General features: G+C 38.8%; 1 protein-coding gene across 1 annotated transcript in view; it reads left to right on the forward strand.

Annotated features, from left to right (window-relative positions):
* LOC137386807 (leishmanolysin-like peptidase) overlaps window positions 1–25,269 on the forward strand; it is a 52,727-nt gene that overhangs the window by 22,062 nt on the left and 5,396 nt on the right. The window contains exons 4-11 of the mRNA XM_068072955.1: window positions 5,623–5,749; window positions 7,061–7,216; window positions 9,836–10,047; window positions 11,987–12,107; window positions 13,117–13,224; window positions 15,593–15,669; window positions 16,312–16,422; window positions 21,281–21,479. Of these exons, the coding sequence (XP_067929056.1) occupies window positions 5,623–5,749; window positions 7,061–7,216; window positions 9,836–10,047; window positions 11,987–12,107; window positions 13,117–13,224; window positions 15,593–15,669; window positions 16,312–16,422; window positions 21,281–21,479 (1,111 nt within the window). The remainder of the gene's footprint in view (window positions 1–5,622; window positions 5,750–7,060; window positions 7,217–9,835; window positions 10,048–11,986; window positions 12,108–13,116; window positions 13,225–15,592; window positions 15,670–16,311; window positions 16,423–21,280; window positions 21,480–25,269) is intronic.

Below are 25,269 nucleotides of genomic sequence, written 5' to 3' on the forward strand. Positions count from 1 at the left end.
TTATTCTATAGTATGACAAAGTGGCGAAGCAGTTTTTTCGTTCTTAGCGCTAGCAAGCGTTGCAAGTGTGCATATTTTTTGCTATAGCTGGACATATGACAGACCAACAAACTAACAAACATTTTAAGTTATATATTATATATATATAACTTATAAGTTATATACTATGTATATTATGTATATAGATTCCAGGGAACCTCAGACTTTCTATATCATAGATAAGGACAATTTCAATTGACAGCTACTTGCAAGTTTGCTGAAGTGAAGTAATATCATGGCTAACAAAATACTGAAACTAATGAGGAGCTAATGAGGAAACTAATTCATCGGTTTACTTCAATCACCGCAATTAGATAACGATCACCGCAATTAGATAACGGCGTGTTTAGTATCGGCTAAAGAAAATGCCATGTATGTATCAACAGGTGAATCGGATTGAATGGCACTTAGTTCTATTTTGCAAAGTTGTTTAACAACCAATTGGGTGTGACTAACTCTTTAGAGATAACTCCGCCATACCATGATGTTTCTCATCTGTTCCTCATTTTAATTATTATTCATATGAATTTAATTTGTGCCAGCAGACTATGGAGATTCTGAGCCAGCTTTAAATATGGCATTAACTGCCATTTAGTGTAGAAAGGAATGTTATTTCATCTACTTATGTTTATGTGATTAATATGCAGTGTTTTTTAGTTACTGGAATATAAGTAAAAGATGCCTCAATGTAAACAGAGCAAGTTGGTGGAACAGACTCGGTTAAGACTAGTAATTGAATTAGTAATTGTAAGCTACCACTTCTAGCTACTACTACTTGAGTTGTAACTACTAGCCACTACTTCTAGCTACTACTACTTGAGTTGTAACTACTAGCTACTACTACTAGCTACTACTACTTGAGTTGCAACTACTGGCTACTACTACTAGCTACTACTACTTGAGTTGCAACTACTAGCTACTACTACTTGAGTTGCAACTACTAGCTACTACTTCTAGCTACTACTACTTGAGTTGCAACTACTAGCTACTACTACTAGCTACTATTACTTGAGTTGCAACTACTAGCTACTACTACTTGAGTTGCAACTACTAGCTACTACTTCTAGCTACTACTACTTGAGTTGCAACTACTGGCTACTACTACTAGCTACTACTACTTGAGTTGCAACTACTAGCTACTACTACTAGCTACTACTACTAGAGTTGCAACTACTAGCTACTACTACTTGAGTTGCAACTACTAGCTACTACTACTTGAGTTGCAACTACTAGCTACTACTACTAGCTACTACTTCTAGCTACTACTACTTGAGTTGCAACTACTAGCTACTACTACTAGCTACTACTACTTGAGTTGCAACTACTAGCTACTACTACTAGCTACTACTACTTAAGTTGCAACTACTAGCTACTACTACTACTACTTGAGTTGCAACTACTAGCTACTACTACTAGCTACTACTTCTAGCTACTACTACTAGCTACTACTACTAGCTACTACTACTTGAGTTGCAACTACTAGCTACTACTACTAGCTACTACTACTTGAGTTGCAACTACTAGCTACTACTACTAGCTACTACTACTTAAGTTGCAACTACTAGCTACTACTACTACTACTTGAGTTGCAACTACTAGCTACTACTACTAGCTACTACTACTTGAGTTGCAACTACTAGCTACTACTACTAGCTACTACTAGCTACTACTACTAGCTACTACTACTTGAGTTGCAACTACTAGCTACTACTACTAGCTACTACTACTTGAGTTGCAACTACTAGCTACTACTACTAGCTACTACTACTTGAGTTGCAACTACTAGCTACTACTACTACTACTTGAGTTGCAACTACTAGCTACTACTACTAGCTACTACTACTTGAGTTGCAACTACTAGCTACTACTACTAGCTACTACTACTTGAGTTGCAACTACTAGCTACTACTACTAGCTACTACTACTTGAGTTGCAACTACTAGCTACTACTACTAGCTACTACTACTTAAGTTGCAACTACTAGCTACTACTACTACTACTTGAGTTGCAACTACTAGCTACTACTACTAGCTACTACTACTTGAGTTGCAACTACTAGCTACTACTACTAGCTACTACTAGCTACTACTACTAGCTACTACTACTTAAGTTGCAACTACTAGCTACTACTACTACTACTTGAGTTGCAACTACTAGCTACTACTACTAGCTACTACTACTTGAGTTGCAACTACTAGCTACTACTACTAGCTACTACTAGCTACTACTACTAGCTACTACTACTTGAGTTGCAACTACTAGCTACTACTACTAGCTACTACTACTTGAGTTGCAACTACTAGCTACTACTACTAGCTACTACTACTTGAGTTGCAACTACTAGCTACTACTACTAGCTACTACTACTTAAGTTGCAACTACTAGCTACTACTACTACTACTTGAGTTGCAACTACTAGCTACTACTACTAGCTACTACTACTTGAGTTGCAACTACTAGCTACTACTACTAGCTACTACTACTAGCTACTACTACTAGCTACTACTACTTGAGTTTCAACTACTAGCTACTACTTCTAGCTACTACTACTTGAGTTGCAACTACTAGCTACTACTACTTGAGTTGCAACTACTAGCTACTACTACTAGCTACTACTACTTGAGTTGCAACTACTAGCTACTACTACTAGCTACTACTACTTGAGTTGCAACTACTAGCTACTACTTCTAGCTACTACTACTTGAGTTGCAACTACTAGCTACTACTACTAGCTACTACTACTTGAGTTGCAACTACTAGCTACTACTACTAGCTACTACTACTAGCTACTACTACTAGCTACTACTACTTGAGTTTCAACTACTAGCTACTACTTCTAGCTACTACTACTTGAGTTGCAACTACTAGCTACTACTACTTGAGTTGTAACTACTAGCTACTACTACTAGCTACTACTACTTGAGTTTCAACTACTAGCTACTACTTCTAGCTACTACTACTTGAGTTGCAACTACTAGCTACTACTACTTGAGTTTCAACTACTAGCTACTACTTCTAGCTACTACTACTTGAGTTGCAACTACTAGCTACTACTTCTAGCTACTACTACTTGAGTTGCAACTACTAGCCACTACTTCTAGCTACTACTACTTGAGTTGTAACTACTAGCTACTACTACTAGCTACTACTACTTGAGTTGCAACTACTGGCTACTACTACTAGCTAGTACTACTTGAGTTGCAACTACTAGCTGCTACTACTAGCTACTACTACTTGAGTTGCAACTATTAGCTACTACTACTAGCTACTACTACTTGAGTTGCAACTACTAGCTACTACTACTAGCTACTACTACTTGAGTTGCAACTACTAGCTACTACTACTAGCTACTACTTCTAGCTACTACTATTTGAGTTGCAACTACTAGCTACTACTACTAGCTACTACTTCTAGCTACTACTACTTGAGTTGCAACTACTAGCTGCTACTACTAGCTACTACTACTAGCTACTACTACTTGAGTTGCAACTACTAGCTGCTACTACTAGCTACTACTACTTGAGTTGCAACTACTAGCTACTACTACTAGCTACTACTACTTGAGTTGCAACTACTAGCTACTACTACTAGCTACTACTTCTAGCTACTACTACTTGAGTTGCAACTACTAGCTACTACTACTAGCTACTACTTCTAGCTACTACTACTTGAGTTGCAACTACTAGCTGCTACTACTAGCTACTACTTCTAGCTACTACTACTTGAGTTGCAACTACTAGCTGCTACTACTAGCTACTACTACTTGAGTTGCAACTACTAGCTACTACTACTAGCTACTACTACTTGAGTTGCAACTACTAGCTACTACTACTAGCTACTACTTCTAGCTACTACTACTTGAGTTGCAACTACTAGCTGCTACTACTAGCTACTACTACTTGAGTTGCAACTACTAGCTACTACTACTAGCTACTACTACTTGAGTTGCAACTACTAGCTACTACTACTAGCTACTACTACTTGAGTTGTAACTACTAGCTACTACTACTAGCTACTACTTCTAGCTACTACTACTTGAGTTGCAACTACTAACTGCTACTACTAGCTACTACTACTTGAGTTGCAACTACTAGCTACTACTACTAGCTACTACTACTTGAGTTGCAACTACTAGCTACTACTACTAGCTACTACTTCTAGCTACTACTACTAGCTACTACTACTTGAGTTGCAACTACTAGCCACTACTTCTAGCTACTACTACTTGAGTTGCAACTACTAGCTGCTACTACTAGCTACTACTACTTGAGTTGCAACTACTAGCTACTACTACTAGCTACTACTACTTGAGTTGCAACTACTAGCTACTACTACTAGCTACTACTTCTAGCTACTACTACTTGAGTTGCAACTACTAGCTACTACTACTAGCTACTACTTCTAGCTACTACTACTTGAGTTGCAACTACTAGCTGCTACTACTAGCTACTACTACTTGAGTTGCAACTACTAGCTACTACTACTAGCTACTACTTCTAGCTACTACTACTTGAGTTGCAACTACTAGCTACTACTACTAGCTACTACTACTTGAGTTGCAACTACTAGCTACTACTACTAGCTACTACTACTTGAGTTGCAACTACTAGCTACTACTACTAGCTACTACTTCTAGCTACTACTACTTGAGTTGCAACTACTAGCTACTACTACTAGCTACTACTACTTGAGTTGCAACTACTAGCCACTACTTCTAGCTACTACTACTTGAGTTGCAACTACTAGCTGCTACTACTAGCTACTACTACTTGAGTTGCAACTACTAGCTACTACTACTAGCTACTACTACTTGAGTTGCAACTACTAGCTACTACTACTAGCTACTACTACTTGAGTTGCAACTACTAGCTACTACTTCTAGCTACTACTACTTGAGTTGCAACTACTAGCTGCTACTACTAGCTACTACTACTTGAGTTGCAACTACTAGCTACTACTACTAGCTACTACTTCTAGCTACTACTACTTGAGTTGCAACTACTAGCTGCTACTACTAGCTACTACTACTTGAGTTGCAACTACTAGCTACTACTACTAGCTACTACTACTTGAGTTGCAACTACTAGCTACTACTACTAGCTACTACTTCTAGCTACTACTACTTGAGTTGCAACTACTAGCTGCTACTACTAGCTACTACTACTTGAGTTGCAACTACTAGCTACTACTACTAGCTACTACTACTTGAGTTGCAACTACTAGCTACTACTACTAGCTACTACTACTTGAGTTGTAACTACTAGCTACTACTACTAGCTACTACTTCTAGCTACTACTACTTGAGTTGCAACTACTAACTGCTACTACTAGCTACTACTACTTGAGTTGCAACTACTAGCTACTACTACTAGCTACTACTACTTGAGTTGCAACTACTAGCTGCTACTACTAGCTACTACTACTTGAGTTGCAACTACTAGTTGCTACTTCTACCTAACTTTTAGCTACTACTTAGTATTCCTTCAAATTGTGTCACAAGGCTTAGAAGGTAAGCCTCTTCCTCATAGTACCTCTACCTATAGTTGTCACACCCTACACACCACCTTGTATACATGTTTATAGGGACTGTTCAGGAAGCCAGTTAACATTTGCTCCCCAGCCCACTGAGGACGTAGAGCCATACTGCAGCATCTCATGCAATGCTGAAACTACGTGTGGAGACACAGTTGTGCCAGAGGAGCACCTGAAGGTATTGTTTGATGTCCATAGGTGTAATCAATGATATACAGCCCCCCAAGGATAGCCGACGACTGTCATATGGGCGGGGCTTAATGATGGAGCTCTGTTAGGATTATTCTAGTCTGGGTTTCGGAGCTAACACAACTCTCGCGGGGCTATCGCGTTGCCTTGTTAGGCTTTGAAAAACACGACTCGCTGTTATCGTTTCATTAGCTCATTCAGTCAGTAGACTCCGCGGTTCACAATAGCAAACCTTGAATTTCTACAATGTAGGGGTGATACCTAACCAAAATAATACATCCATACAAAATAACACATTTCAACTTACATACTTTTAGTAATTTTAAAATTTGTAAAGGTTGTAGTATATGCTTAAAGTTTAATATAATTTACCCGAACAACGGCTTTTTTTCCTAGTTTTTGATTAATATTTTGCCACCCCAAATATAAAATGACAAAGTCTTTCATCGTTCTCACATTGTTTTACCTTGCCAATAAGTTGGGACAGCAGGCAAAGCTGTGCAGTGTAGTTTTCATGCTCAAAATCTTAACACAAAACCGAATTTGAGCTATTTTACGATTGTGACTATTAATATCACGAATGCTTGCGAATGGCAACTGACTGATCGTAATGGTGACAATATTGGGATACTATATTTATTTGACAACAGAGTGAATTCAACAGATAAGTAAAATAACCACTATAGTTCATAATATTTGTAAATTTACAAGGGGCTTTATTCAGCATATTTGTTTGTTCGGGCGCCGTGTTCGGGTTCATCCCAACAGAGCTCCATCATTAAACCCCGCCCATATGAGAGCCGTTGGCTATCCTTGGGGGGCTGTATATCATTGGTGTGATTTAATAAAGGGTTGCACTGTCTTCTTATTGGTGATGAGAAGGGAGTTAGTTATAGTAAATGAGAGGGTTGTACTGCTATGTCCTGAGTCTTAAGGTAAAAAATTTGGTCCCTTGTCTGTAATAGGTCAAGAGTTTCAGACAGTCATGTAGGTCATGTAGTCAAGAGAAGGTCATGTATCTTCTCTTGTACGGATTGAGGGCTTTCTTTTATTAAGGCGGTGAGGGAAGTTTTAGTGACGCGTCTTGCCTTTTCTAGATCAGAATTGTCTTAGTAACAACTAATATACACATTTTGCTTACTGATACAAGAGTATCAAGTAAGCAAGATAAGTTCAGAGATAAGTTTCTTTTATGTATTCTGACCCTGTCATCTCATTTCAATACAATACAGAAGGCACTGTTCTATGTGTGATAGAATAGTTCTAACATCTGGGGACACAATCTGTTGACCCAATATAGGGTTGCAGAACATATGACATCAACTCTAACACCTATGAAGCGTCTCCGAACCAATCTCCGGGCGTGGATGGAGCTGACTTCTTACTCTATGTTGGCGCGCAGAGCACAGACCGCTGCTCATCCACCATAGCCTACGCTGTATACTGCCAGCTTGAGGTAAGTCAATTGCTGTCGCTGACTTAGTTGAACTGTGAAAGGCAACCAACACTTATCACTCTTGCTTATTTCCTGCAGTTTTTGTTTTCATCTGGCTCTTGTACTTTATATGATAGGGCAAAGGTTACAGAGATATAACCAAGCATGCAGAGAGAATGCTCAGCATGTTTAATATTCGCGTGTAATATAAATGTTATTTGTGTTTTATTCATGTATTTTAGCCTACTTTTGTGGAGTCGGCATTCAGTTGTAATATCTCTAAGTCACCGCTTATTATGGCTCTTTATCTTTTTGTGTGTTTCTTAGTTGTTTTTATTCAGAATTTCCATTTAAATTATATAATATTAAAATATCATGATATTGTAAATCACTGTTTTCCTAGTGCAGTTAATGCAAGAGTTTGCATCTTCCGCAAGATGGGAACAGCAAAAATCCACGAGTCAAACGAGTTTTGTTACTTGCACATTTTTACCGAATGTTTCATGCTCACGAATGTTTCACGCTCATGAATGTTTCATGCTCACGAATGTTTCACGCTCACGAATGTTTCACGCTCACAAATGTTTCATGCTCACAAATGTTTCATGCTCACGAATGTTTCATGCTCATGAATGTTTCATGCTCACGAATGTTTCACACTCACGAATGTTTCACGCTCACGAATGTTTCACGCTCACGAATGTTTCATGCTCACGAATGCTTCACGCTCACGAATGTTTCATGCTCACGAATGTTTAATGCTCACAAATGTTTCATCCTCACGAATGTTTCACGCTCACGAATGTTTCATGCTCACGAATGTTTCACGCTCACGAATGTTTCATGCTCACGAATGTTTCATGCTCACGAATGTTTCATGCTCACGAATATTTCATGCTCACGAATGTTGTGCAAAAGAAACTGTGCAAGCTATTCCATTTCAAACATTTTCCGCACTTCAATTGTGGTTATTTCAATTTGAGCAGTTTCGAATGTGTCGCTATGACCTTCGGCGTAGAATTACATATCATTTTTAACGAAGCGCCTGAGTTACTCTGCAAATGTCCTTCAAAACATGTATCTCACGGTAATACAGTATATAGTAGTATACACACTCAGTATCTCACGGTAATACAGTATATAGTAGTATACACACTCAGTATCTCACGGTAATACAGTATATAGTAGTATACACACTCAGTATCTCACGGTAATACAGTATATAGTAGTATACACACTCAGTATCTCACGGTAATACAGTATATAGTAGTATACACACTCAGTATCTCACGGTAATACAGTATATAGTAGTATACACACTCAGTATCTCACGGTAATACAGTATATAGTAGTATACACACTCAGTATCTCACGGTAATACAGTATATAGTAGTATACACACTCAGTATCTCACGGTAATACAGTATATAGTAGTATACACACTCAGTATCTCACGGTAATACAGTATATAGTAGTATACACACTCAGTATCTCACGGTAACTCAATGTGCTCACAACTCCAAATGCGCATAATCCTTGTCACAGTAAATGGGACTCTTTTATCAAAGGAAGCATGAAATAATTCTTGATTGGTCAACCGCAAGATTCATTGCAGTTATGGCTTTCATGTAGGCAGCATCGGAAGCATCGAAAGCTCTAAGCATTTAGTAAGAAAATGATGTACATTGACAAGCTCTCTCATCTTACCGTTAAAGGTTGACTTGCAACAAAATTCACATTACAGTTATTTGGTATCAAAATATTCCCCATGTCTTACTCTGTTGTGTTGTAAGTGCCAAATATGTGGGAATGTGATTACAAGCTCTTAAAAGCTCAAAACGAACAGTTAATCGCAGCCACACGAGACCGCCGTAGTTTGGATTCTCTTTCCAAAACGGCTCAAATATGACGTAGCTGTGGTAGATGGTTTCTGTTTACACTTTCATGCAACCTTATTCGTCAAAATATTTTCACAAATATACTTCACGCATTCAGTAAAACCATGTCTATTGTTCTTACGCGTCTGTTTTATCGTCATTGCAATGCTGTCACCTTTAGCACTGATATCTTATAACATACTGTAAGAATTCATTTAATTTTTTAACCTTACCTCAAAGGAGGACATATCATTGTCTGATAATCATGACGAGCCTGTTGGTCACCTGTGATAATCGAAAAATGCTGCAAAAATTATTTTCGAAGTATTGGGTCACATGATCAGATTACGACTTGACAATTAGTCCAAGCCGAAACAAAACTGTAAAGTAGCAAGCATCTATATTTGATACGGGGTCTTCGGTAAAGCCCGAAGTGTTTGTCATAAACTAGTGCTACGATAAAATTATATTGAGCTTTTGTATTGGCCTTTCAATTCACGTGAGAACATCACATGACAAGACAATAACCAAACTGTCATGGCTACGTCAGAGAAATAAACGGATTCCAATCTACAACGGCTTTTCGTTTTTGAGCTTTTAAGAGCTTGTAATCACATTTCCACATATTTGGCACCGACAACACAACAGAGTTAGACATGGTGAATCTTTTGATACCAAATAACTGTAATGTGAATTTTGTTGCAAGTCAATATTTAAATATCTCAGACTTAGCCCAGTTTATGTAATTTTGGTCATTCGATAGGTGGAATATGACAGACCCATAGCAGGCTTCATCAACATTTGCCCTCATGCCCTCTCTACGCACAAATCTCAACTAGAGCTCGCTGTGGCAACCATCAAACATGAGATACTTCATGCCCTTGGCTTCTCACTTAATCTTTATGGCTTTTACCGGGATGCTGCCGGAGAGCCTCTAACTAACAGAACTGCTGCCGGTAACAGGCCAAGTATAACGTGAGTTATTTTATGGCCCCTAATTACAACAACTCAACCCTCATGCCTCAGGGTAAACCATAGTTGCCGTGAAACCTCTATTTGAATGCAATGGCGCTCTATTTTTCAACCTTTCTCCTGTCGTTGTGTTTTGTTAGAGATGACTTCAAATAAAGAGTGGCGTTGTATTTTTCGAATAGCTCGTCAAAATTTTCGGAAGCTAAATTTAACTCTTTTATGGGCGAAGTGAATGTTGCCTATAATTTTCACTCGCCTTCAAGCGAAGCAACGTTAACCCTGTTAAGTGCGATAAAGTCTGCTATAGCTTACCTCCAACTTGTCGTAGATCTATAAATAAATATGCATGGGGATGCTGATACATGTCTCTAAAGGTTGATATATATTGCTTGCAATTAATTTGCGATGATCTTACAGCCTACGTTGCAATTTGTTCGAGATTTTATGTTTTTTATTTAATTTTAAATTTGAAAGCATATTTTCATCTGATAACGTTTAACAAAGTTTCATAAAAATTCATTAATATGTTAGCTACAGTTTGCAACCAAAACTAGCTTTTTATGTGCAATAAAAGAAGAGTTATGAGCGTTGATCTATTGTAAGCCGAGTTTAGATAACCATGAAGATGCTATCAAATAATACGCTATACTTCATTTTTTCGTGACGTCATTTTATCGTTGTCGGCCATCTTTATAGACAATCTTATCATTAAAAACACGAAGCTTTTGCAATGAACTTTTGAAAACGATGCTTTTGTTTACGATTTTTTATTATAGTATCAAAACAACACCAAAAAGTACTAGTAAATAAAGTAAAAACGATCGTTTTCTGCAGATATGGCGGCTTTTTCGTGAATGAGCGCGTGTGCAAACGGCTTGATGACGTCAACAACAAAAAAAGATGGAAAGCCTGAAAATTTTTGTGTTATATAATAATAATCTATCAAATGCTACAAACATATATTAAAAAACAAGTGACATAAACTATAATTATAATACATGCAGAAGCAGAAAGAAAAATTTGTGAAACCAAAATATTTGCATCGTTTGCTCAGCAGGTTGCATTCTGATTGTTGCTTTCTTATGTAATTATTTCATCTTCTGTCTGTTCAATACCTTCCACAGTGTCTTCTGACCTCAACTTCTCTTCTGCACTTCTGGACTAGCCTGTATTAGCGTCCAAACAATTTTTTAAGCAGAGCAAAACCTTTATGTGTTGTTATTTGAAAAACTTGCGAAAATAATGATAAAGTTTTAGAGGCATGCACAGTTAATACAAGTTATAGTCTGAAAATAGTAGTACAGATTTCATCGTAATTTTAAAGCATTTTTCACATACATTGAGGTATCAAGACCACGTTAAACAAGGAACTAATATTAGCCTGACACAGTTATTAATTATTTTTATGGCATTCGTTTCGATTTAAGAAAAAACCGTAATCTTCGGAGTTAAAAAACGAATTATTAGTACATTATTAGTACTATTTTGCAGGCGCTTCTACTGATCACTTTCTATTAGGGGTTCGTAAAAATCAATGAATGTCTCTATTTTTCAACCCTGCTATAGTGGCGGTCAAATAGAGCTAGTGTTCACATAGAGGTTGCCTTCAAATATAGATGTGAAATGACTAGGGAGTCGTCTGAACCATGAGTAAGGCTAGGATGACCAGAGTTTAGCGACTCGATAAACATAGGTAGGAGGACACATCCTCTCATGTGATCTCTTTTATATGAGGGGTAGATATAAATAGCTCAATCACAACTATACGAGTCAGAGCAAACTTAGTTGCAACCACAATAGTTGATGACTAATAACTAGGTTTGTTTTATGTTTCATCCTTTGATTGTCTCCAGAAGGGTGAAGTCTCATCATTTAGTCAGACTCTCCCGTGAACACTCAATATTGAGGTGTCTGAAGTAGCCTAAGTTGTGTACTCTTTCAGCCCCGCCAACCACTATGAGTTTAGTGATAAGGTAGTCAATCAAACTGTGCGGAGAGACTGGAAGACTGTTTATAACACAACCAGCAGGATGGTTAGCGTGATGGTGACTCCGAAAGTTGTGGTAAGTCTGCAACTGCCTGTATTATATTCTTTGACTTGTATTCTTGCCCTTTGACCTGTATTCCTGGCAATTGGCCTATATCCCTGGCCTTTGGCCTATACACCTGGCCTTTGGCCTGTATCCCTGGTCTTTGGCCTATATCCCTGACCTTTAGCCTGTACCCCTGGCCTTTGGCCTATATCCTTGGCCTTAGGCCCATATCTTTGGCCTGTATCCCTGACCTTTGGCCTGTATCCCTGGCATTTGACCGGTATTCCTGGCCTTTAATATATTTCCCTGGCCTTTGGCCTGTACCCCTGGCCTTTGGCCTATATCCCTGGCCTTTGGCCTATATCCCTGGCCTTTGGTCTGTATCTCTGGCCTCTATCTCTGGCCTTTGGCCTGTGTCCCTGGCCTTTGGTCTATATCCCTGGCCTTTAGCCTGTACCCCTTTCCTTTGGCCTATATCCCTGGCCTTTGGCCCATATCTTTGGCCTGTATCCCTGACCTTTGGCCTGTATCCCTGACCTTTGACCTGTATTCCTGGCCTTTGATATATTTTCCTGGCCTTTGGCCTGTACCCCTGGCCTTTGGCCTGTATCTCTGGCCTTTGGCCTGTATCTCTGGCCTTTGGCCTGTATCCCTGACCTTTAGCCTGTATCCCTGGCCTTTAGCACTGCATCCTTATTAACCTTGTAGAGAAGAATGAAAGAAATAAAGACCAACTTACAACAAAGAATGACTTTATTAAATGTAACACAAAATATATTACACTCATGCTAATGCTCTGTGCGCACGCTCAGTGCAAACGACCCCTACACCCCACGGTTTGTTATGATACACGATATGCGATAGGGGGAATGCTCCTATCGTAATGTATATTCTGGCAATGAGAGCCCCGCTATATGTGAACCATTACAGAGATAAATGCTTGTAAATAGTGCAAGATTGTATGTAGTTGGTTACTTGCTACTCCATCGGTAGTCAATACAGGCAGGGCTTGGTAACTTGTTTCCTCTTGTTCTGGTAGGCTGAGACACGTAGACACTTTAACTGCAGTACTCTGGAGGGAGCAGAACTGGAGAACCAGGGATCTGTGGGCACTGTTCTCACCCACTGGGAAAAGAGGCTGTTTGAGGTAGAGTCATAAGAAGTATCGCGATGTCACTCATCTTGGCTGTTTTTCTCTCATTCTCCTCTACACACTCAGAGACTTCTTTGAATGTTTTCACTATCTAAAGCCTGGTTCCCATATACGTCGCAAAGCACCGGCGACAGCACCGCAGGCTATTAGCGGGGAAATGGGAACATTGCGCCGGGTACCGCCGGGTACCGCCGGTAGTTGCCGGCGGCATCGCAATAGTTTAGCGCTGTTCAAATTTTGCAAAAGGTCGCAGGCAAAACCTTCCCGAAATGCACTGTACGGGTGAAGGTCACCATTATAGAAACGGCATGGTTAGCGAAATTTTTATTTGATTACGCAATTATGTTTAGCGATGCAGCATGTATGTGAACATATGCCGCCGAGCCTTGCGTCGCAAACTTTTTGCTGCGCAAGTCACGGCCGGAGTCTCGCAAACGATATGGGATCCAGGCTTAAAGTGCTGGTTGTCTTTGGTGAATTTATGTAGACTAGTTCTACTGAGAGACATGTATATGTAGTACTGGTGGTCCGCAGTTGATTTATGTAGAGTAGTTTTGCTGAGAGACATATATATGTGTGTACCCTAGGACACTTATATTTCGCTAGTATTTAGTTTCGTGAGTAGCACACAGACTAAAATTTCGCTGCAACTTAATTTCGCAGCTCTGATGAGTGCGAAAATATAGTGATGTGAAAATAAATACAGTGGAACAAACAAATTAGATTCCTCAGGTCCGGTCCTCTAGTAAAAAAAGTTTTTATATTTGCGACTAGTTTGTATTTGTAACCCGCAGGTATAAATGTATGGCAGAAATCGATAATTCAACGTGATCGCTTGCTGCCATTTGTTTCTTGGACTATCAATGACGTCTCGGTCCTTTCCGTCGTGACCGATATGGTACCGATATTATATCTCAAGTATTTATAGCAAGCGATGGCCATGGCACGTTTTGAGTTCACAATATTTCAAATTTAAAAATATCAAATACAGTACATGTCTCATAAAAAAGAAAATAGATAACAACCAACATCACAACCAGAACTGTATAACATGGTTGGACCTGGTGAGGGTTTTTATCGTTTTTGGTTGGCAGTAAAATTCATCACTACAATAAGTATTATTTAATTGTATGACTTCACCTACCAGACTTTCATCCTCATCAGTTACAAATTCGGTGACTAAACTGATATCATCATCTTCTTCGTTTGTCTTGGCTTTTCCAAAAAAACTTGTTATCTTAATTTGCTTTGCCATGCTGCTCATTCGGTGTATTAACGAATTTACTAGAAATTTCCCAATGAGCTCAATCACACACAAAATTATCTGCATTTCTAATATCACGATTTTGTTGTGGATATCAATGAACTACAGGGCCGTATTCCCTTGGACAGCTGGCCGGCTAAGACGCCCCAACTTTTTAGGAATTTCATAGTCCAACGGCTATAGAAAGGTTTTTATCGCTGTAGAATATCACTTTATTCGAAGCCATAGATACAAACATCAACTTTTAGTAGTTCTTAGGCGTCATTATTATCTTCATCAGCGGCAAAATATTCTTGTTAACGACTTTTATAAAGGTTTGCAAAATATCAAGTTTTAGCAAACATCTGCTTGCCCATATCCTACTTAATGAACTTGAAATAAAATCGGCAAAAATGATCTTTGTTAAAACGCTTAAAAGAAAAAGATGTCTTCTTTCTGAGCTTTTTAACTGCATACAAGTTTTGCCTGTTTTAATTTTAAAATGTTTTGTCAGTCACATCAGCTAAAACAAAGCAAATCTCAAAAAATAGAAAAATGTTAATACTTGCCAATAAAATTTTTTAAAACTTCACGTGAGAGGCCCGGCTGAGGCCCTACATAAGAGAAACCTGTTGGGAGGTTGGGAGCTTACAGCACCCCCCCTCCTTCTCCACACCCCAGACGTTCATAACTAGTCGTCTAACATTAGCCCCCCAACTTGCAACCAGTGAATACAGGCCTGTGTAGAACATAGCTATTTAATTTCGAATTTTCGCTAGTTCGTTATGATAGTTTAGTTTCGCGCATGAATTTTTCGCGTGATGATGACCCCGCGAAAACGCGAAAGTTAGATGCCGCGAATACTTAAGTGTCCTAGGGTAGTATATCGTTCTCGTATTATCTTAGGACAGATAATATTGAAGGCACTAGGTGAACCTTATTTTTTATGTCAGACAGCATCAATGTTTGGTGAAAGTGAACTGCAGAAGTGCTTTCTAAACATGTCTGCCCCTACAAACCAATAGCTAAATGGTGGCATGTTATACCTCAGTCTTGTTTTATCAAGCTTGGTTTTTGTGAGAGCCTTTGGGGCAGCAACTCCAGTTTGTTAATTTTTAGAATGAGATGATGACAGGCATGTACACACAGAACCCGGTTGTTTCTAGAATAACCTTGGCTCTAATGGAGGACACAGGGTGAGTCATGTGTTGTGGGATTTACTATATGCTTGTTCTCTTAGATCAAGCATATAGCAACTGTAGTAGGCTATATGCTACAGTTGCTATATAGAAACTGGGTTATATAAAAGGTAGGTTTCTTTTCAATCAAGTCTTCCTTTTCTAGTGTACCAGCCACCGGAGGTTAGGGAAACTTTCCTAGCTGTTAGATGGTTGTCCATGTCATGCTTGTGTTGTATGCTATTTACTTATGATTGGGACAACAACAGTGTTTGTATGTACATGTACATGCCTGTACTCATTGTATTCATATCATATCTGTAGTCACTGTATTCATGTCATATCTAATCATATCATATCTGTAGTCACTGTATTCATATCATATCTTTACTTGAATCATATTTGTAGTCACTGTACTTATATCATATCTGTACTCATATCCTGACTGTATTTATATCATGTGCTCACTTGTATTGCTTGTGTCATGCTTTTCGTTATTGTAATTAAACCATTGCTCTGCTTTCCTTCAACATTTGTCGTTTTATTTCACCAGGTGGTTTCGTTTTAAACCAGGCTTATTGTCTTTTGGTAGCTGGTACATTGCAAACTTTATTTCACCAGGTGGTTTCATTTTAAACGAGGCTTATTGTCTTTTGGTAGCTGGTACATTGCAAACTATTCCCTCGCCGAACACTTGGAATGGGGAGAAAATCTTGGATGTGATTTTGCCACCCGCAGCTGCTATGAATGGATATCTAGCAAGCAGAATCTGTAGGTGTTAATGTTTTTATATCCACCTCTACTTATATATATTTTATGCAATGTGATATTCATCTGCCTTTTTTGGATCCACCCCTGGTATATTCACATTTTTATTATTTCAACTCTATTTTCTATTTGCAAGTACTTTCTATCTACCCCTACAATTTATATACTAGTATGTCTACCCCTACTATTTATATACTAGTATGTCTACCCCTACTATTTATATGCTAGTATGTCTACCCCTACTATTTATATACTAGTATGTCTACCCCTACTATTTATATGCTAGTATGTCTACCCCTACTATTTATATACTAGTATGTCTACCCCTACTATTTATATGCTAGTATGTCTACCCCTACTATTTATATACTAGTATGTCTACCCCTACTATTTATATACTAGTATGTCTACCCCTACTATTTATATACTAGTATGTCTACCCCTACTATTTATATACTAGTATGTCTACCCCTACTATTTATATACTAGTATGTCTACCCCTACTATTTATATACTAGTATGTCTACCCCTACTATTTATATACTAGTATGTCTACCCCTACTATTTATATACTAGTATGTCTACCCCTACTTGATGTCCATTTGATATATAAATATGTGGTATATCCACTTTTGATATATCTCATCCGCACCTGTACCTGCCTCATCACATCTGCATACATTTCTGTACATCAACTGTTGTGCAATCTGTATTCGGTTTGTTTGGTCTACTTGTACTTTTCACCTGCATAACTACTGTTCAGTACACTGAGAAGATGTTTATGCTATCCGGCCATATTTCATACACTCATATTATATAAATTCTCTAGAGAATACCCGGCGTTGCACAGGTGACAGAATAATTACGTAATGAAATTGAGGAAGTTATCTGGAAAGCTAGATCTTTACTAAAATCTTTTGGGCCAGCTTAACAATAGTTAAGGGTAGCAGTCAACAGTGCTACATTGTAGTTATATTAACCTGAGCAAGCGCTTTAAACGCGAGTATCTTAAAGGTTGACTTGCAACAAAATTCACATTACAGTTATTTGGTATCAAAAGATTCACCATGTCTAACTCTGTTGTGTAGTTGGTGCCAAATATGTGGAAATGTGATTACAAACTCTTAAAAGCTCAAAAACGAAAAGCCGTCGTAGATTGGAATCTCTTTATTTCTCTGACGTAGCCGTGAAATTTATGTATTGTCTTGTCACGTGATGTTCTCACGTAAATTGAAAGGCCAATAAAAAGCTCAATATAAAACTTTATCGTAGCTCTAGTTTATGACAAGCACTTTGGGTTTTACCGAAGACCCTGTATCAAATATAGATGCTCGCTACTTTACAGTTTTGTTTCGGTTTGGTCTAATCGGCAAGTCCTAATCTGATCATGTGACCCAATACTTCGCAAATAATTTCTGCAGCACTTTTCGATTATCACAAGTGACCAACAGGCTCGTCATGAATCACTATGTTTCCATGATGCGCAGTACTTCGGAGTTGCGCTCTCTCCGAAACATGGAAACGGCGTCTTCGCAATGAAATCACTGTGCACTGATCAGTGCGAAGCCAGTATACATTCGCAGCAAAGAAACAGGAATTGCGCAGTGGCTGCGCATAGCTCTGATGCCGTGAAGACAGATTCTTCGAGCGCCATAAACTAGCACAAAAGTTATCCTGCTTATCTTGTTTTTGCTATTCTTCCGATATTTTTTCACTTAAATTTAATTATGGTCTGCTCCTACGAGGATGAAGTGATTACTTCCCTGGACTTTGTTATCGATACCTACACTTTTCGAAAAATAGGTGGCAAGTCCTGAAGTAACATTTAAATAATCTATTACTTAAATAAATATTTATTAAAATATATTATTTGTAAAAATTGTGTTAAGGTTTGTAAGACATTGTGAATGTGTATTGTAAATAAAAGTATAATGATGACAAAAGCATAAAAAGACCGTTTCTGACATTCGGTATCCATGATCGAATCCATGTATCCATCCAGCGATCCGATTTATACAAGTTCTCTTCTCTGGCTAATTTGCTGAAAACCACTGTGCAGCATGTAAACGTACAATCCCCTCGACTTCGGAGGGGCTGCGTCAAAGCACTGCGCATCATGGAAACATAGTGATTATCGGACAATGATATGTACTCCTTCAAGCTAAGACTAAAAAATTAAACGAATTTTTACAGTAAGTTATAAGATATCAGAGCTAAAAGTGACAGTATTACGATGACGATAAAACAGACGCGTAAGAACAATAGACATGGTTTTATTGAATGCGTGAAGTTTATTTGTGAAAATATTTCGATGAATAAGGTTGCATGAAAGTGTAAACAGAAACCATCTCACGCAGCTACGTCACATTTGAGCCGTTTTGGAAAGAGAATCCAAACTACGGCGGTCTCGTGTGGCTGCGATTAACTGTTCGTTTTTGAGCTTTTAAAAGCTTGTAATCACATTTCCACATATTTTGTGCCTACAACACAACAGAGTAAGACATGGTGAATCTTTTCATATCAAATCGCTGTAATGTGAATTTTGTTGCAAGTCAACCTTTAACCAATGTAATGACTATTTGCCCGATAAATCTATTGTATTCCGTGAAGCTTATTGGTTAAGTCTCTAGATCTGGAGGTCCTGAGATCAAATCCAGTGCCGTGGGGATTTTTCATTGCAAGATGGTAATTGCTGTAACTGGACACAGGGTTTAATAAAAAGAATAAATTGCAAAAAGACAAGCACTGAGATTTATATATATACAGGGAGAAGCCTATCCACCCATATTATATACATACATCTGCCTCTGTTCACCGGGGGTGTTTATCCACCCATATTATATACATACATCTGCCTCTGTTCACCGTGGGTGTTTATCCACCCATATTATATACATACATGTACATATACTTCTGTTTACCGAGGGTGTCTATCCACCCATATTATATACACACATATACTTCTGTTTACCGAGGGTGTCTATCCACCCATATTATATACATACATCTGCCTCTGTTCACCGGGGTGTTTATCCACCCATATTATATACATACATCTGCCTCTGTTCACCGGGGGTGTTTATCCACCCATATTATATACATACATATACTTCTGTTTACCGAGGGTGTTTATCCACCCATATTATATACATACATCTGCCTCTGTTCACCGGGGGTGTTTATCCACCCATATTATATACATACATGTACATATACTTCTGTTTACCGAGGGTGTCTATCCACCCATATTATATACATACATATACCTCTGTTCACTGGGGGTGTTTATCCACCCATATTATATACATACATATACCTCTGTTCACCGGGGGTGTTTATCCACCCATATTACATACATACATCTGCCTCTGTTCACCAAGGGTGTTTATCCACCCATATTATATACACACACCTCTGTTCACCGGGGGTGTTTATCCACCCATATTATATACATACATATACCTCTGTTCACCGGGGGTGTTTATCCACCCATATTATATACATACATCTGCCTCTGTTCACCGGGGTGTTTATCCACCCATATTATATACATACATCTGCCTCTGTTCACCGAGGGTGTTTATCCACCCATATTATATACATACATATACCTCTGTTCACCGGGGGTGTTTATCCACCCATATTATATACATACATATACCTCTGTTCACCGGGGGTGTTTATCCACCCATATTATATACATACATCTGCCTCTGTTCACCAAGGGTGTTTATCCACCCATATTATATACATATACTTCTGTTTACCGGGGACCTCTATACACAGAGAGTATACCCACTATTTTATATGCAGTGCATTAACCTATATACAGTGCGCCCTCATGATATGATTTTGATCCATTCTATTGTTGGCATCGTATGGTGAAAAAAGTTGTATGTAGGATTATAGAAACCATAGTAATTATATAATGCAAACATGACCTGTTAAAAATGGTCAAAATTTTATATATAAGTGGTGTACATATTAAAAATTGGTAATAAAATATATACTTACATATGCCTCTATATGCAGAGAGAAGCCTGTCCACCCATATTATATACATACGCTTCTATATATAGGAGGAAGTCTATCCATTCATACTGCGGTATATACATATGCCTCTATGTACCTCTGTATATAGAGGCATATGTATGTACATGAGTGGAAAGTCCATCTGTGGACTTTGAGAAATATTCTTTGCACTCCAGCTATAGCTATTAATATCTTGGAATAAAGAATCTGTACCGAAGAAAATGTGGTCTCAGACCCTCCTGTTAACCAGTTCAACGCGGTACCCATTAGGCACGCATTATATGTCACTATATGGTAGCAAATACCCAACAGCTTCGCGTACTACACAGGGTGATTGTATAATGTGAAACGAATAGCTCTCATTAGTAAGCTTACTAAAATTTTTCATTGTCAACGTACCAGGCTAATAGCAAGTGGCAGGCAACTATCATTACTTCTCATTGTTTATATGCTGATTTTTAATAACCGGGCAACACCGGGAAGCACAGCTAGTGCTTTTATGTACTTAAGGGAGTATATCCACCCATACTATATACCTACATATATCTCTATATACAGATGGGTGTCTATCCACCCATACTATATACCTACACATACCTGTATATACAGAGGGGAGCCTTTCCACCCACACTATATACATACATATACCTGTATATACAGAGGGGAGCCTTTCCACCCATACTATATATATACATATGCCTCAATATACAGAGTGGAGCCTATCCACCCATATTATATATATATGTGCCTCTATATACAGAGGGAAGCCTATCCACCCATATTATATATATATATATATATATATATATACATATGCCTCTATATACAGATGGGAGCCTATCCACCCATACTGTTTGGACCTGCGAAAAGAAGATGAACTGACCACACAATGCAGTAATTCAAGGACTGGAGTCACCATATGCAATGTTATGGAGTACGATTCACTCGCGCCTGAATACCAAGTTTCTAGGGAGAATCCTAAGTTAGGGGGCATTGTCAAGCTTGCTGACTACTGTCCCTACCTCCAGGTTAGACATATGTCTAAGGCCATTCTGATAGTTCTCCATAGTTAGCCACAAAAGACCTCTGCAGTGCATAACCTTCTCAATGCCATGCTGCTAAATTTTGGCAGAGTCCGCGCGGACATATACCTATGAGCTGCTTTCTGATTTTTGCTAAGCTTTACCACAGAAATGCCTCCCTTGGTTGTCATTTGGATATTATTGCATTACTGTACTGCCACCTTGTAGGTATTCTAGCACCCCTCTCTTATAGTTCATGGAAGCACCGAGGTGAAACACTTAACTCTCAGCTGTTGTTCACCTGTACTACAGCTGAGAGTTTATGTAACGGGATCCATACCATTGCTTGCAGCTTGTTTAAGGGGTCCATATCATTGCTTGCAGCTTGTTTAAGGGGTCCATAGCATTGCTTGCAGCTTGTTTAAGGGGTCCATATCATTGCTTGCAGCTTGTTTAAGGGGTCCATATCATTGGGGGTCCTACCACACAAAGCTGTCGTCAGAATAGTCACTTTTAAAATCACTGTCGTCACTTTTAAAATCACTGTCGTCACTTTTGAAATCACTGTCACCTTTTTCAAATTGGTAACCAAAACAACCTCTTTCTTCACATTCGTTATTTTAATACAAATATCTATACCGGTGGCACTGGGTTGCGTTAAAAATCTGAAACTCGCTAGGTTTGAACTTCTGCTAACCAAAAGCATGGCTCAACCAGCGACCTTCACAAACATATTAGTGATGTTTGGGAGCGTTGCTGATTACTCCGCGAAGAGTGACAGCCGTCTTAGGTTTTTAGAGCTATATTTCTTGTACGGAAAATAGACCGAGATTGCCTTTAATAATCACTGTCAGTCACAGACTTGGAAACGGATTTGCTGTCAATGTCGTGGCATTTCATTGCTTTAATTATTTGGCAGTCTATAAATGCTGGGCCAGATGCTTCAAACCAAAACTAGTGAAGTTTCGGTTGAGCGTGGTGATTTATGAACAAATAATAAGTTAGTAACGGTACGGCAACACGTAACAAAATTTCTGTTGGTTCTAATCAAAATCACGAAATGATTGAAACACACAGAATTATTCTGCGCTGCTAGAATCGTGCTAACGAGCACGATCTCAGCAGCTTTTGCAATTAGTATAGTCAAAGAGACGTATAATGACACACAATAGTAAAAGTATAAGTGCAAATCAACATAGTACACACGATGCAATTGCTTAAAGTGCGTTATTGAATGTATTTATTGTTTGGACGCTATAGCTACAATTTGTTTATTTTTTAATTATATTTCCTTTTTAGCAGCAAAAGTTTTGTGGTAGAGAATGTCGACATCTCTAGCGCAAACAAGTCAGTTGCATCGTATTTACTATGATAACTTTCTTAAATAATTTTCTTGTGTGTCGCATTATGTTTTCGGACTACGTATATCTTAAAATTTGCTAAAGTCGCGTTTGCTAACTAATAATAGCGCGACTTAGACAGTTACATCGTGTTCTATGTTGAAATGCTTCCGTATTTTTATTGTGTGTCACGGTACATGTCTTGGACTATACTAATTGCTAAAGCTGCTAGAATCGTGCTCGCTAATAATTTGTTTAATCTGTTAAAAGCGTTTCGTCGACGAACTCGGTGGGCATGCACAGCTCAAATAATTCTGTGAATTTTGACCGATTAATTCTGCGTTTTTCGTGATTTCGGCCAGAACTCCGAACCAACGAAAAATTCGTTACGTGCAGCCGTACCTTTAGTAATCCTATTTACGCAATCCTCGTCACCTACATTGGTAAATGGTCGTCTCGTCTGTCACTTTTTAAATATCCCTGTCGTCGGGTCGTCAGAATCGTCACAAAACATGGGAGGACCCCCATCATTGCTTGCAGCTTGTTTAAGGGGTCCATATCGTTGCTTGCAGCTTGTTTAAGGAGTCCATATCATCGCTTGCAGCTTGTGTAAGGGGTCCATATCATCGCTTTCAGCTTGTTTAAGGGGTCCATATCATTGCTTGCAGCTTGTTTAAGGGGTCCGTATCATTGCTTGCAGCTTGTGTAAGGGGTCCATATCATTGCTTGCAGCTTGTTTAAGGGGTCCATATCATTGCTTGCAGCTTGTTTAAGGGGTCCATATCATTGCTTGCAGCTTGTTTAAGGGGTCCGTATCATTGCTTGCAGCTTGTGTAAGGGGTCCATATCATTGCTTGCAGCTTGTTTAAGGGGTCCGTATCATTGCTTGCAGCTTGTGTAAGGGGTCCATATCATTGCTTGCAGCTTGTTTAAGGGGTCCATATCATTGCTTGCAGCTTGTTTAAGGGGTCCATATCATTGCTTGCAGCTTGTTTAAGGGGTCCGTATCATTGCTTGCAGCTTGTGTAAGGGGTCCATATCATTGCTTGCAGCTTGTTTAAGGGGTCCATATCATTGCTTGCAGCTTGTTTAAGGGGTCCGTATCATTGCTTGCAGCTTGTGTAAGGGGTCCATATCATTGCTTGTAGCTTGTTTAAGGGGTCCATATCATTGCTTGCAGCTTGTTTAAGGGGTCCATATCATTGCTTGCAGCTTGTTTAAGAGATCCATATCATTGTTTGCAGCTTGTTTAAGGGGTCCATATCATTGCTTGCAGCTTGTTTAAGGGGTCCATATCATCGCTTTCAGCTTGTTTAAGGGGTCCATATCATTGCTTGCAGCTTGTTTAAGGGGTCCGTATCATTGCTTGCAGCTTGTGTAAGGGGTCCATATCATTGCTTGCAGCTTGTTTAAGGGGTCCGTATCATTGCTTGCAGCTTGTGTAAGGGGTCCATATCATTGCTTGCAGCTTGTTTAAGGGGTCCATATCATTGCTTGCAGCTTGTTTAAGGGGTCCATATCATTGCTTGCAGCTTGTTTAACGGGTCCGTATCATTGCTTGCAGCTTGTGTAAGGGGTCCATATCATTGCTTGCAGCTTGTTTAAGGGGTCCAGATCATTGCTTGCAGCTTGTTTAAGGGGTCCATATCATTGCTTGCAGCTTGTTTAAGGGGTCCGTATCATTGCTTGCAGCTTGTTTAAGGGGTCCATATCATTGTTTGCAGCTTGTTTAAGGGGTCCATATCATTGCTTGCAGCTTGTTTAAGGAGTCCATATCATTGCTTGCAGCTTGTTTAAGGAATCCATATCATGCTTGCAACTTGTTTAAGTGTGTTTTATTTACAAACATTTAATTACTAAAAAAACTCTATTTGAATGCCATGTTGCTCTATTTTTCAACATTTCCTCTCTAATGGCCTCTCATCAGAGGTGATGTTCAAATAGAGGGTGGTCACTGTATTTTTCAACTAGCTTGTCCAGTTTTGATAAAATAAATTTTACCCGACGAAGCGATGGTAATGTCACCTATATTTACACTCTCCTTCAGGAGGAGTGCCATTAATGATGTAGGCCTCAGCAGTTTTGCTAAACCGCTCTTATATACGCTCAAGTATCAGACCGCGTTAAACAAAGAACTACTTTGAGTAAAAAAGTATTAACTGGATATACTTGTAGCTAATAATTATTTTGATATTATTGCTTTCAAAGTTTAAATAAAAACACCATAAAGCTTTGGAGTTAGAAAAGACGTCGGTGTGACATAACAATATCTGCTGTTACATTGGACAGTGTTCTTGAAGAGTATTTTCATCAAAACACTTCAAGTCTTCAGGTGAGATTATCAACCACATTGTGGATGAATCTGAAAACAATGGACCAGATTTAGGCCTTAGTAGCTTTGAATCAGATTGTAGTTCTGATGATTGGAGGATCAACCTTCTCAGGTGCACCGTCAC

Source organism: Watersipora subatra, chromosome 2, assembly GCF_963576615.1.
Source record: "Watersipora subatra chromosome 2, tzWatSuba1.1, whole genome shotgun sequence".
Classification (NCBI taxonomy): domain Eukaryota; kingdom Metazoa; phylum Bryozoa; class Gymnolaemata; order Cheilostomatida; family Watersiporidae; genus Watersipora; species Watersipora subatra.